The 15,707-nt window shown below is 45.6% G+C and overlaps 1 protein-coding gene across 7 annotated transcripts in view; it reads right to left on the minus strand.

Moving 5' to 3' along the window:
* Positions 1–2,941: 2,941 nt before the first annotated feature.
* The window catches only part of pard3ab (par-3 family cell polarity regulator alpha, b), a 266,468-nt gene continuing 253,702 nt past the window's right edge, over positions 2,942–15,707 (minus strand). For all 7 annotated transcript variants that reach the window (XM_084546197.1, XM_084546196.1, XM_084546195.1 and 4 more), the window contains 2 exons: positions 9,170–9,312; positions 2,942–3,706 (listed from right to left, as the gene is read on the minus strand). In XM_084546197.1, the coding sequence (XP_084402323.1) occupies positions 3,319–3,706; positions 9,170–9,312 (531 nt within the window). In that variant the 3' untranslated portion in view covers positions 2,942–3,318. The remainder of the gene's footprint in view (positions 3,707–9,169; positions 9,313–15,707) is intronic.

Below are 15,707 nucleotides of genomic sequence, written 5' to 3' on the forward strand. Positions count from 1 at the left end.
AACCTCCAACAAAACAAAAAGACTGCATCTCTCCCAGCGAGGGTCTTCATTAACCAACAGGAGATAATGTATGTCGTATGGGGCGTGTGTAGGAGTGAAGGGCAATTATGCACCACTGCTTTTTTTTTTTTCTTTCTTTTATTCTCTGCGTTTCCCTTTTGTTTGTACAAAATCTGACCTCGGCTCGTTTGTTTGTTTGCTCGCGGGCGGTCGCAGCGGCGGTTGCGTCACAAAGTGTTGTCAAAGAAGGACAGGTTCAGAGCGAGAGAATTGGTCGCCACCTACTGCAGCAATTAGAGAGGTGGGCTGCGGCGGCGGCGGCGGTTTTGGGAGCGTGCGTCATCCGCCGACGCCCGAGGTCTTCTCTTCTCTCCAACCTACAACTGCAGCAGCTGCGTTCGCTGATGAGCTCCTCCTCTGTGGGTGAAATAGCTGCCAATCAGTGGCGGCTCTGGAGTCTGATTGGAATGGGAATGTAAATACAAGACACTGAGTACTTGATCAGTTTGGGATCTAGTAAATTTGGAGGCCAGGTGAACACCTTGTGCTGTTCTTCAAGTGTTTTTGTGTGTGTGTGTCTGTGTCAGGCTGCATCCTGCTGGGGATGGCTGCTGCCATCAAGGAGTGTCATTGCTATGGGGGGGTGGGGGTGCCTGGTCTGGTCTAGGTGGGTGCTACATGTCTAAGTAACATCCACACCAATGAATGAATGCCAGGTCCAGAAGTTTCCCAGCAGAATACTGAATTGTCACAAGATGGTTTAAATGTAATTCACTTCTCCTGTCGGTGGTTTTAATGTTGTGGCTGATTAGTGTAGGTTTGGTTTTTGTCCAGGCTTTGAGATTTCAGTTTCCATTCCAATACCACGTCAATAAATTTAATTTACGGCCCTCACTGCTGCACTTACTCAATCCTTTTTCTCAGGTTCCTCCACAGCTACCAAACGACATCTGTTACAGTAAACGTGGCATTTTCACTGAAGAGGCTGCTCTGTACTAGTAGCATCAAAAATGCTGCAGCAGTTGCGCTTCTGTTGCATCAACTTTGACAGAGATGCAGCAGAGAACAGGTTCAACAACATCAGTCCTTCCTGGTGATCTGAATAGAGAAGTTAATGAACATCCAAAGAGTCTAATTTAGTTCATTTTGGCCTTGTACGTTTTTTTTTCCAGGTCTAAAGAGCTCAACAAGTCAACATCTGAGTTAACGTAAAGCCAGCGATTAAATCTATTGGGGCTAACAAGTTGAATGGCATAGGGCATAAGCTAGGAGTCAATGGTTCACATTTTGAATAAACTGTTTCCTTCTGGGCTAGAAAACAAAGAGCTACTGCGACTGGCGGCTGCTAGCATTATTCCAGCCAGCTAACAGCTAACAGCTAACAGCAGTGCATCAACAAGCCACGCAACCGAGCCACCAGTCTCTATTTGCGAGGATGCACAGAGATGAACTTTGCTGTGTTATATGCTGGCGTGGCGAGGCTTTCTGGACAGCTCACACCGCCACCTGCGACAGCCACATTGCTAACGGCATTAGTGAGCTCCATCTGGAGGAACTTGCAGGGGTGACCTGATCGCCGTCCGCTATTCCACGTTTGTGTGAAGCTGAAAGCTTTCTGTTTGGCAGAGCTGCAGGGAGCTCAGGCTTTTCACCCTGATCTGTGTTGGATCTATTTTGTGCAACTCCTTGTTTCTCCAAATCTCTGCAAAAACAGCACGACCCGTAGAGCCACACCAGGTTGAAATAAACTTTTTAGTTAAATGCTACTCAAAACCTGAGCAAATACCATCGCAAACGACGTGCATTAGTACAATAAGTACAAAGAAAATACTTTCTTCTTTCCGATTTTGTTGATCCTGCCCTTTCAAAGCCTCCATTGACTCCTGTTTCTTAAAAGCAAGATTGCACCCCTACCTGCCCCCTCTTTTTTTTTTTTTTTTTTTTTTTTTTTAAATCGCTCGGGAGAAGAGTGTCTCTAAATGCTTAAAAAAGGTAAAAAATTCAGAACGCAATTATAGCAATTGAAAGCAATTAACTCCCGGGGACAATTTTGCCTTTTGTTAAAAACAGGAGAAAAGCTCCAGCTAATCGCGCACTGGGAGGCTCATTGTCTCTCTACTCATCTTTTTTTCCCCTCTATCTGTCTGGTTTCTTGCCTTTATTCCACTCTTTTTTTGTGTCAGAAGCCGGGCCCTCTGTCGGTGCCTCTGGTGGCAGCGTTCTTTGGCTCTGGCAGGCAGCAGGTGGCTTGTGATGAAAAATTCAGTGCAGAGTCTGACTCGGAGGAGGAGGAGGAGGAGGAGGAGGAGGGTGGCAGTGGGTAGCAGGATGAAGAGTAAAGGGGAGGGGAGGGTTACATGAGTGAGGAGAGAGAGGAGGATGAAGGTGGCGGTGTTGAGGTAGAAGAAAGGAGCGTAATGAACAGAGAGGTGAGGATGAAGAGGAGGAGGAGGAGGAGGAGGGGGAGGAGGAGGATGGGAGCTCCAGAGAGACGGGCAGACGGGCCGGCGAGTCAAGCCCAGAGCCGTGCAGAGAGGCCGGGCAGAGGATCAGAGCTGTCTACCCTCTCTGCCTGAGTCTCCTCCACAGAGATAACACACAATATGAATCATTTATGAGAGAGGGGGTGAGGGGGGCTTTTCTTTTTTATTAATAACACATTCTCTGTGCCCTGCTTTCTTTCACACACTTTGCCTTGTTTCCTCTGCTCCCCGGAGACTACTGGAGACTTCTAAAAGTAAAAAAGAAAAAGAACGCGCAGCGACACCGGCCTGATTTTTAACGAACGGGTAGTTTGTGACAGGTGGGAAGAGTCATCCAACGGGACGCGCATACTCCAATACCTCGTCACATGCCCACACACACACACACACAAAAAAAACCCACACAGAAACTTACGCCTCACCGTGGGCTCAAAAAAAAAAAAAAAAAAAAAAGGCGCCCACTCACTTGCCTGTCGGCCCGTTTGATTGTCAGTACGTGACGGTGCCAGATCTGGATGAATCAGAGTCCTGGACGACTGCGAACAAGCGTCGTGTTCGTGAATGCAGCGAAGGCACTGAGCGTCTCGTGTTTGTAGGAGGGTGAGCGAGTGACTGACAACCGGTGTAGGTCATCAGCGCAGTGGGAGAGTGAACACAAACACCCACATACCGAGTACAATTCACAACTGTTTACCTCTAAGATCATCGCTAAGCTATAAGACCTCTAGGTTGTCCCTCGTCAAAATCTGTAGCGTCCGCTTTTGCCGCTTCTTCAAGGTAAGCCCCTTCACTCTTTGAACTTCAGTTCTTCACCCGTCAGTCCAAACGATGCCCCTCAAGAATAAAAAAGTCTTCCTTTCTCCGACCCTAATCTGTTGAGCCTCGCCAGCTGCGAAGGCGAAGGCGGCACGTCGTGGCGGTATGGACCTTTCGGCGAGGCCGGGTCCTTCAGGTGTGCGGTGTACCCCTCGTAGCTGCCGATGCTCTCCTGCATGAGCTTCCCTTTGGCTTCCTGGTCTCGGCGTCTCTGCTCCTGCCTCAGGAGCTCCTGGGCCTCCAGGAGGACTCTGGCATTGACGCCGCCGCCGCCTGGGTAGCCATTCCTGGAGCCCTGGTAGCTGGAATACCTGGGGTTGTCCTTGGCGGTCTGGAAGCCCTCGCCGGGCGGGTACGCCTTGTCCCACGAGTCCTGGGAGATGGAGCTAGGGTTCTTCCTGGGTTGCCTGGTGTAGACAGAAGAATAAAGGAAAGAAAAATGTCAAATAAGAAGTCTTTGGACAAATGCATGCTTTATTTAACCCTAGGATGGTGGGTAGCACTGATGCCTCCCTGTGTCTGCGTGGGTTCTCTCCAGGTACACCAGCTTCCTCCCACTGTCCAAAGAGTGTCAATGGTTGTCGCCCTGTGATAGACTGGAGAGCTGTCCAGGGTGTACCCCATCTCTTACCCAATGATAGCTGGGATAGGCTTCTAGATCACTCTCCACGACCCTCCAGGGCACAAGCGGTTACATGCCTTATACAAGCTCAAGGTGTACGCAATATGCTGTTATGTTCAGAATACAATCGTCCATTCAGAAATGCCATAGTTGGCCATGATCAATGTTCACTGCGTGGAGAAAGTGGCTCTGGAAAGCTCTAGAAAGGTTGACCAAGCAATGGGACCTTTTCTTAATTTGATTTTACTGATACGACTAGAATCAGCTTGGGATGTTTTTTTCTTATTTGCCCGGATTTTATTAACACACAAATGATGACAGGCAAAGAGTTGTAATGCCAGTGTTTTAGGGATTGACTGGTTTTGTCGACTTTATGGGATGTTTTGAGGTTCACGACTACACTTTTCTTTCATGAGTTGGGTGATGCAAACAGAAAGCGTGAAGTTGACATGGAGGTCAGTTGAGTTATCCTTTGGCTAAAGCAATCTGCAACCTGACAAAAACACACTGCATTAGTTTTAATCTAACATATCAACTGGAACGTGATTGGCAGTGAGTGAGAATTGGATGATTAGGAGACGTTTTATTGCATTTTTAAACGGATGTATGGTCATTTATTGAGTCATGGCTGATCTGGCATTAAATGTATTTTCCAACTTGTTCTCGCAAACAAATGAAACAAAATCGTACCGCTACGCATCGTCGTCAGGTCTGAATGAATGTTTGTTCTGAACCGATTACCGCTTTTCCGGAGATGGACGAGTGTCTCATCTTTTTTATTTTTTTTTGCTGAAAGAATATTACACCGCCGGTAGCACGGTAGCCAAGACATCACATTCAATGAAGGTGAGGCACCATTATAGCCTCACAGACCGCCTCGGGGCAACTAACCACCCACAGCAACAACATACAGGGATACCTAACCATGTCAAAGTCCCCTTCCAGCCCATTAGGTCCATTTGGAGACAGACTGAAACAACCATTGGATCTGACAGACAGTAATAGCAGACCTTTTCCGGTTAAAAAAAAAAATGAGGCTACCGCCCGTGCCGTCCGCTATGGATTCACCCAGGCTGATATGTGACACCTGACAGAAGTGTCTTCAAGGCATGGTTGGTTGTCATGGTTCGGTGTGGAGGGAGGGAGGGGGGTGGGGGCTGCCCTGCCCTGCCCTTTACCAGGAATAGGAAAAAATAAACCATCCAGATGTGTGACATCACCTCTCATTTCTGCCTGGCTGGCCTCTTTGTGTGTGTTGAGCCCATATGATATGCATGAGTGTCCTGAGCCTGGTTTGTCTCGGGGGCAATGCAAGAAAAAAACTAAAAAAAACGAGAGCATGGAGGAAGAAGACACACACACAAAAAAAAAAACTATCAATGGGCTTTTGACTCCGAGCCATGCATAATTAGCAGGTTTATCAGGCAGCTGTGAAGAAATCATATTATTCCTGTGTTTGGATTTGAGTAGGAAGGGGAGGAAGGAGAAAAAAAATCCTTAATGAGAGCAGAAAAGACCTTTGTTTTTATTCAGCAAGAGATTGAACGCAATCGGGAATGGATACGCCGCTCGATGGGCGAGATAGGAGAATATAGCCCAGGTTTATTCTCGCGCACGCTTGACTGATTCCAATTTTCAGAGACAGGCGCCACCCCCACCACCACCACCACCACCGCCACCACCACCCACCCCAGCCCTGCATCTGATTTCATTTCATATGTTGACAAAGAGGCCAAAGCCGGTCTAGCTCCCCGCTGAGAAATGCAAACCAGATCGCTGCCTCCGTCTGATGCCGTGCCAAGAGGGAGCGTGTGCACGGTAAACACAGAAATACGTACGCTGCTCTGTATTCTGTTCATGCACACGGCGAAGCATGACAGAAGAACGGCAGAAGAAAGGTGATTGAAGGAGATTGAGAGACAAAAGGGACGCTGACAGGTTGCAGTGAGTGGCGGATAGAGACACACACACGCCATTGCAGCTGCCGCGTCCAGCCTTCGGTCTCCATTAATGGCATTACTTTGGCGCGGAGATCAATGACGCTCGTCTGTGATGAATACGAGGGCCCTTCATTCGGCGTCATTGTCTCAAATGGCGGCGGTTTATTCTCACTCACAGCTCCTTGTTTAGCGAAGGGCTTCACCCAGAGAGGAAGTGACCTTTATCTAAAATGAAAGCTGCTTTTTAAAGGAACACTTCTGCCATCAATCATAACCCGGAGAGTCAACCCGGGAGCATATGAACCCCATCAGGGCTACGGTCTCCCGTACGCCACATTTACTCGGTGACTTCTCTCGATGGTATGCTCTAAGTCAAACAATAGTCAGTGTTCTCAAGACACCACGGCCAGGTTTATCCAAACAGAGCCCTTCACTAATGGAATTACTGGAAAAGCGAAGGGACGCAGCCACAGGATGTTGCGTCTGACCGCCCGGAGCGCGACGATACTTCATTAATCTTTCAAAGCTGCCTGCAATATTTATCAAGGAAGGGATTTATGTCGATAACGGGGGATTAGAGGACGAGGGTTTCTAGTAATAAAGGATAATGTATTTAACGTTGTATACGTATTGTAAGTGCGAGACGACGAGCATCTGGACACGTCCGCTCCGTTTATAGAAGGTCTGAGAGCGTAATTACAACCCTAACTGGGAGTAACGTTTCCTCCTGGAGCTTTAGATGGAAGAATTCAAAAAAAATATTTATGCACTTTCATTGACATCAAATCTGTCATACTTTCTTTATTGTTACATGATGATACGACTTAAAAAAAACACAGTAGAATGGTTTTGCAGTGAAGTTGCTTGGCTTAAAGAGTAAATGGTTTTTATGGATTAATCTGCAAACATACCAGTACAACCCATGAACTGGACTTTTTAGTATGTTTAATGTAAATATTTTAGGCTGGATGCACACAATGAAATATAATATGTTGCCGATACAAACCCTGAGACTCTATGACTCACACCTACGGCCAATTTAGAATCACCAATGAACCTAACCAGCATGTCTTTGGACGGTGGGAGGAAGCTGGAGTACCTGGAGAGAACCCACGCAGACACAGGGAGAACATGCAAACTCCACACAGAAAGGCCCAGTCGGCTGGTGGATTGCAACCCAGAACCTTCTTGCTGTGAGGCATCAGTGCTAACCACCAATCATCCCATCAACACCTTGGCTTACATGACATTGCGAGAACTTTGCATGGAATATGTCCAAAATGCTGACTTGTGACGTAGTAAATGCAAACACAGAATAACACAAAACGTCAGTTGGACACAATCATTTAAAATCCCTTTAAATGTACTAAATACTTGTTAACACAGTCTCAGAGTGGCCTTGTGCTATGTTTTTTAATTGAAGTCCATTAGGTTGAATGCACACATTTCAATTCTATGTTCCCATTTGAGCATCTTAAAAAACAACTCACATTATAACTGGTTTATAAATGAGAACTGGATCTAAACTAACCCCAGATAAAACTTGTTTTCAAGGAATTCTTGCAAGTTTTGGTGATTTATCTTCACAGTGTCACATTTCCATAGTAGAGTGCAGGAAAAAACAGGATTTCCTGGATGTGCGATGTTGTAAAATCTTTGTACTTTCAAAGTAAAAGCCCCATTTTGACTAACTGAACAGTGAGAACATGGATTTTATGTTCTCACTGCCTTTTGGTAACTGCCCCCCTCCCAGGCGCCACACAGGTAGCATCCCACTGCTCCAAGTGTTCACGCTGCCGCGAATGGACGAACGTATGGGTTAAATGCAGAGGAAGAATTTCCCCACGGATGATCAATAAAGGAACTATTTTTATTTAATAAAGTCAGATATGCCAATAAAAGGGTATTGGATTCACATCTGGTGCACCTCTACTTTAGGTCCCAGTGCTGAGCATATATAAACAGCATCAATACACACTGATAATGTATCTGTCAGATGATCTATGTGTTTATTAATGTAAATTAAATAACCTACAAATGGTAGCTGGTGCCGGACACAAAATGAATGATGATATAGACCTCTAAATAGAAGACATGCCATCATAGATGTAGTCTGGATAAATAAATTGCATTAATATGCAGAGCTGCATGCAACTACATTAAAGTTTGGTTTAGTTTTGAAAATAAATGCTGATCTGATAAAATGCAAATAAATGCTAAAAAGTGGGACTTTAAGTTAGCATTTATTAGATATCTGGACAAAGTACTCTGTTGTTTAAGAAATGTAGAATACTGCAGAATGTATTCAGTATCTCTGTGTGATTTTCTACAATGCATGACCATAAGCATCTCTGAGAAACTGGCTGAGAAACCCGTAATGACGCTGACCGAGTTGGAAGCTCATGAAACCAAAAGTAAGAGCGCATTAAGATTTTAAGAGCAACAACTTTTTAAATGTCTGTTTGCTGCAGAGCCTTCACTTCAAATATCAGCAGAGCAGGTTTAAACTGCCTCAGGGCGCCCGAACCTGCTGCAAATGTTGCTTTAAAACGCGCCCCGAAGGTAAAATTTCACCAATATCAACTTTAAATTTACACTGAAACATCCCCATACTGCCAAAGTAACAAAACAAGCACCCACGGCCGATCACTTCCTGGAACCAGAGGCGGCCCTATCATGCAGATCAAAGGGAATCGCATTAAGGGAGAGGAAAGCAGTCATGTCAGATCAGAGTGAGAGGGTAACGTGATCCGTCCATCCTGACACTCCGTAGGCTTGTGGTCTGAAACAGAGCAGCTCTGACCCTATTTTCAGATGTTCCATATATGTAATCTGTCGTCATTACTGTCACACGGCTACACAGTGAGTCTGAACATACACAGACACACACACACACACACATACATCACCGGGATCCATTACGCCCTGTTACAGATCTGCAGGACACGTTTCATGTTAGCCAGACACATATTGATTGGCAAACAGGAACAAACATCCAACATGCACCGATCAGGCATAACATTATGACCACCTTTGGGTCCTGTTTGGAGGCCAGGTCAACACCTTGTGCTGTTCTTCATGTTTAACCGTTTTTGTGTGTGTGTCTGTGTCAGGCTGCATCCTGCTGGGGATGGCTGCTGCCTTCAACGAGTGTCATTGCTATGGGGTGGGGGTGCCTGGTCTGGTCTAGGTGGGTGCTACATGTCTAAGTAACATCCACACCAATGAATGCCAGGTCCAAAAGTTTCCCAGCAGAACATTGAATTGTCATAATGTTTTGGCAGATCGGTGTATAAACTCTCTCTCACCGTGGCAGGGAGCTGTACTGGCGCTGGGCCTGGGCGAACGAGTCTCTCTCCTCCTGCCTCTGTCTCTGCATCTGCACCTCCACCGACACCGAGTGGCGTCCCGGCTGGCTGTACCCGGCCGGACCGTTGCTGCTGGCGTTTGACTGGAAACAAGAAGCGAGGCGGCAGCTCGGTTAGAAGTCAGCTCCCGGTAAATCAGCGAGACAGTGATTATTAATTAATGTATTCAGCTGCTATCACTCGAGGGTAATCTACATAAGGCTGAAATGTAACCCAATGGAAATGAGTGGAGAGGTTAAATTTAGGGCCATAATACTATGAGACCTAGTACATTCAAAGTAATGTTGAATTCTTAAAGCTGCAGTCCTGTCTATGTTCACACTACGATCAAGTGTGGCCAGCTGTATTGCCGGCAAGTTGGAGCTGAAGTGACTGAAACACGGCCCACCGCTCACCACCGTTCAGTTGTGACAGTAGAGCTGCTCTGTGTTGATCAGCTCACTTGCTCTTTCTCTCGTGGAGCTGGCTCGACTCCGGGACAGCGGGCAGGGACTTCTACGCTCTTAAATAAATACTGAAGACTTTTTCTGTGTTCCCTTAAACATTCATGATGTTGAACAGCCTACGGGGCTAATGCAGGATGGATGAATGAACCATTCTAGAGGTGTTAAAGCGTCTAAAGAATCTGGTATTTTATGAACTGAGCGACTGCTGCTCATATTTTAAATTAGCGCAGTGTGATGTACTTACTAAACATTAATAACAGCCTCCGGTATTATTCATAAAGCATAGTAAAACAGAGATGGATAAAAGAAAAAAATTTAAATCTGTTGTAACTTAAATTATATGAATAATAAATCCACTAGACTGAATCACACCTCTACACACGGATGCTGCTTAACTCCAAATTGTGGTGAATTTCTGGCTGTAATTCAATTTACAAAGATATGTTCTCACATTAATATGACAAAAAATACGATAGTGACGTCTTGTACAGACGGTAAGAGGAATTGAAGATCTAAGAACTGATCTTAGAAAACAGTGTGAAGACCCTGCAACAGTATGGACCTACAAAAAGAGATATGGATCCCTCTAGATAATATTTTCAAAGCAGGGATTCAGACATCTTTAAGGGGAAACTTGTCCTGGAGTCCCTCCGTTGGGAACCGATTATGCTCCTGCAAAGATCTGCCAGGCCAATCAGATTATCTGGGCGTGGCTTTATGCAGTGACGGACAGAAGAGTAAAGCTTGTTACATACTCTGGGAGGAGCGAGATGTTTGTTCTTGTTCTTGAGGTGAGCAAGAACAAGAACAAAGTTCGTTCGGGCCAGGTCATTTATACTTCATGAGAACCTCAAGTGCCGAACTCTGGGGAAGTCCTCATAGGAGTTTGGCACTTGAGTTCAGAACTCCCGGAAAGTGCCTCATAGGCCGGGGAAGTCCTCATAGGCCCCGGAGTTCGGTACTTGAGTTTCTAGTGCTGAATTCCGGGGGAAGTCCTCATAGGCCCCTTCCACTGCAGCCTACGTGACACGCGCTAAGCATTGTGGGAGATGGCTGAGAGGCACCTTTTTTGTTATTTTCGGATGTCGGCCATGCCAGTTTTGACGACCGTGTCCGTCGGATCACGCCGTTCATTCAGCATGCACCCACAAATAGTATGCCGATCTCTACTAGGGTTCGATTCGCGGTCACACTGCTAACATTACCATCTGGGAGCTCACAGAGTGGCCGCTAGCATTTCTGCTTTTCTGCATTAGCCCCGCCCAATTTAAATTTCTGAGCAATCACAGAATAATTGTCGGACACCACACGAGAAAAAAGTTCTGCCCGGGTGACGTGCCGAGAATAAACTTCTCATGGAGTATGTAACAGCCTTAACAGCAACCTAGTCCTAGATGTCATCTGAGCGCCGTGGAGTTGAATTTGCTGACAACAAAATGGTCCCGATTGGTTTGAGAATTATCCAATTTCATGAGGAGGCGTTTATTTTTTTCTCTGAATCAGTTGAGACAATCCAAATGGCGAGTTTGGCTACGGCAGCCAATTTTTTCAAAGTCTTTTGGCATAAAACTACACAAATGAACACATGATCCCTCGGTTCAATCTCAAAGCATGAAAATCACCACAACTGGAGTCAGCATTTCCACACAGTAGCCCAATGAAACCAGCAGCCGGCTCTGAAACAGGATACCCCCCCTACCCTCCCCACCACCCAGCCCGAGCCCAAACCACAGACACTTACCAGCAGTTAGTGGGGCAGACACACCCTGAGCTCGTCTCCTCTCAGGTCAAAGTGAAGGTGAGACACAGACAGACGGGGGGAGGTGGGGGGGTAGTGTGAGAGGGGCCATGCTGGAGACTCAGAGAAAGGTTACGGTGATGAGACGTGATGGATGTTAGTGTGTGTTAATGAGGAAGACAACACTTGACAATGTCCTCCGCCCTGCACACCTCTTTAGCAGGCTGTCAGGCTGCAGAGGATGAACAGACAACGTACAAAAAAAGATACAGGCTCACATCTAGACTGATATAGAATTAGTCCTTAGAACAAAAGAACTTTAGGTATTTGTAGAAACAATATAATTTGATGCATCTTGGTTTCTCCCTCGGCTCTTTTATACCCTGTCTCCTTAACAAATGTCCTCACCAAAACACTTTCAGCACAGTATTGAAGAACTTGGAACCTATTAAACCGTTTTATTGGTAGTTTCAAATGAATGGATGAGTGGTACACGCCATGACGGAAGCAGGAAAGTTGAGTTGTCTTTACATGGATGCTAAATGAGCTGACTTCTGTCCGCTGTACAGGGTCAAATCTGCAGGAGGTTTTTTTTGACAAAACTCATTTCATTCAATAGATGATAACGATCATGATGGTCCCACGTTTTCAGCGTCGCTGCCCACATTGATTCTGTTCACCTCTTCAAACACCCGCTTGGTTGTTCTGCTACCTCCGTTAAACTGGTCAGGTCACCGTAATGTGGAGCACTGTGTACATGTTATTATGGTGCCAATATTTTCCTATTGAATGGATTATCAAAGGTTTACACCACCCCCCTATATCTGGTTGAATACTCCTTCTGATTGGTCCAGTCTGTTCTGGTTGAGGTGGATACATGAGGCTTTATATATTTTTACTGGTCTAATATTCTGATTATTAGTAGAATACTAGTGTCCATGTAAACATAGGCCTTTTGTCAACCAAGATCCTACCCTAAACTTAACTGTAACCCAAACTGTCCTTTAAAAATGTACACAGATCAGGCATAACATTATGACCACCTTCCTAATATTGTCTAGGTCTCCCTTGTGCCTCCAAACAGTCATCAGAGAATGGACATGGGTCTTCTGAGGGTGTCCTGTGGTGTCTGGTAACAGAATGTTGTTAGTGGGGGGGGGGCTTTGAGGGGAGGGGCCTCTGTGGATCATCCCACAGACACTTGATCAGTTTGGGATCTAGTGAATTTGGAGGCCAGGTCAACACCTTGTACTGTTCTTCATGTTTTTTTTTTTTTGAGTTGTTCCTAAAGTGTTTTTGTGTGTGTGTCTGTGTCAGGCTGCATCCTGCTGGGGATGGCTGCTGCCATCAAGGAGTGTCATTGCTATGGGGTGGGGGTGCCTGGTCTGGTCTAGGTGGGTGCTACATGTCTAAGTAACATCCACATGAATGAATGCCAGGTCCAAAAGTTTCCCAGCAGAACACTGGATTGTCACAAGATGGTCAATGTTATTCACTTCTCCTGTCGGTGGTTTTAATGTTGTGGCTGATCGGTGTATGTAAACTACACATAATGTTCACAGTCTGCCTGAAATTGGTCCTCACAAGAACACGTATACATATATATACATATATATATATATATATATATATATGGGTGAATACACTCATCCCCCTGAGCAACAGAGCTCCACCTAAAGGTCCAGCCCACACTTGTACCACAACTCCTTCCGATGTTCATTAGCAGTGTGGGGGTGCAATAATTGTGTTCAGATTAGTTGCAACACAAAGCCAATCTAATTAGTTTTATGGCTGCGCAACGTATTGAGAGCCTGGTGGGAGCACTGTAGACATCAGCCGGTGGGAAGGCCATAAAACGATTAAGAGCGCTAAAGAGACTCCCCTTTAAACCAAATGAAGCCGGAGCAATCATCTCTGGGATCAGATGGCGTCGCCTCGCTGCTCGGCTGAGCGCCTGCCTACACACCACGCCTTACTTCCGTATCAGAATTGAAAAATTGCCTGCGGGTAATTTTCACTCTCAATACTTTTCACTTGAGGAAATAAATCCCCGCGGGGATCCAGGAGTGTCGAGCATTCCTGGGAATGTTGGCTCATCTGCCTAAATATGGTGACTGTAGATGAGAGAGAGGGGAAAACAGCCTAAAGGAAGGCAGATAATAGCAAGTATTAAAATGTTACTGTAAAATACAAGAGGTAATATTATGCCCCTTCTAAACCCCCCCAACATCAATTCAATGAACTCCTCTATTCCCATAGTGGTGTAAATGAGTGCAATAAAGCTTGGCACCGCGCTTCTGGGAAAGCGGGCATCAGTCATCCTTGATGGAATTGGACCATGTTACCCACAATGCTCCTCTGCTCCCCCCAAAACTATGGAGGACGTCACAAAAGAGGAGATGTATTGGCTTAAAAAATGCATGCGGATAAATATGGGCAGCTATAATTGGACGAATGAAAAACTGCAGGATGGGCTGCAAAGATGTGACAGGGTCAATTATATATATATAGATCTAGATCTTGACCTGAAGCAGAGAGTCTGAGGTTGAGCGTCTGAGTCTGGGTCGAAGGTGCACAGCAACATGGTTAGCGCGTCCATACGGCTACGGCATCGGTCTAATCGGTATGCAGCGACACAAACAGGACTCAGGTTGAGGAAGTGAAATTGCAGAATTGGTCAGAACTTCAACTAATGGCTAATTTTATTATGAATGAATCTCCGTTTTTTGGTTGCAAGTTGTAGAAATATTGCATTTGAATGGTAGAAAACCAAACTTCATGTCTTATATTTGGCATGTTTGCTTTAGTGTTGATAAAAAATTAAATCAAATGACTGTTTGAGGGCATCCAGGTGATCCAGTTTTCTACAAAAACATGAATGTTTGGTTTCCAAACTTGTCCTATTGGTTGTTCCTGTGAGTGTGAATGGTTGTCTGTCTCTGTGTTAGCCTTGTGATGGACAGAAGACCTGTCCAGGGTGTACCTTGCTCTCCTCCGAGATGGGCTTCAGCCTCCCATAATCCTCTACAGCAGGGGTGTCAAACTCTTAGTTCAGGGGCCACATACGGCCCAGTTCGATGTCAAGAGGGCCAGACCAATAACACAATAGCATATTTACTTTACCTATAAATAACGACAACTCCGAATGTTTCCCTTTGTTTTAGTGCAAAGAAGTGTTTACATTTAATGACTGGACATTTCCTAAGAAAAACAAATGCAGTTTCTGTTTAGTTCAAGGTCTCAGTGTTGTGTTATGTCCCCAACTCTTACTAAATCTGTGTGAACTCCAGGAAAAGCAATTACTTTTATGGGAAAAATTGCAGTTAATGTCTTCAATGTAATATTTGTAATTTGCAAATTTATCCGTTTGGCCAGATTAGACCCTCTGGCGGGTCAGTTTTGGCCCCCGGGCCGTATGTTTGACACGTATGCTCTACAGCATAAGTGGTAAAAGACATAGATGGATAGATGATTATCTGACTAATTGTTCCAGCACTAGCATGGATTTATTTCCCTATAAATCTACTTGCACTGAGTGAACACATTAAGTAGTATTTTACGTATTTGTATCATACAGTACGACCATTTTCTAGCGAACGGCACCATCCCTCATGCAGCGCCGCTCTCGTGGCTCCATCTGACTGTAAGTGCTGCAGCTGTAGGTGAATTAAGAAAAAGGACAGCGGCTCCTTGAGGGTTGCAGCACATCACTCAGATGAAGCAACAAAATGTAATATATGCACGGAGGCGGGCGGAGGGGGGGGTAATTGAATTTCAAAGACACATTCTCCTGTTTTCCATATGGCCCACCAGTACGGCCAGGGCATGAGTCGAATAACATGCAATTACTGCAGAGAGGCTGAGTGTGAGCTGCACTCAGAAAAAAGAAAAAAATGGGAATTTAAGAAGACAATACGGGGTGATACTGACTAAAAACCTTCTTCCTGGTGGAACTGGAGGTTTAATCTTTATATATTTGATGTGTGCGGCTTCTTTTATGGACATGTTTATGTGTCACGGAACTTCGCAGAACGTGGGTGAACCAATGCAGCGTTTTCGTGGGAAACCCGGACGAGAAGCAGCCGATTGTAAACAAACGCCGTCCAGCTCTTTAATTGAGAGCCCGCTCAGTTGTTCGGAGACAAAGGGAGAGGTGACCTGCGATCTTCTTTCCCACACTACCGCCGCCGCTCTTCGGCGCACAATGCAGGAAGGCAGGAATGCGCTCGGGTCCATCGATCCCGTTAAACCGCTGCAGAATGCAAAATTACGCCGTGCACTCTCGTTATTGGGC

The sequence above is a fragment of the Chelon labrosus genome (genome assembly GCF_963514085.1).
Source record: "Chelon labrosus genome assembly, chromosome: 6".
In the NCBI taxonomy this organism is placed as follows: Eukaryota; Metazoa; Chordata; class Actinopteri; order Mugiliformes; family Mugilidae; genus Chelon; species Chelon labrosus.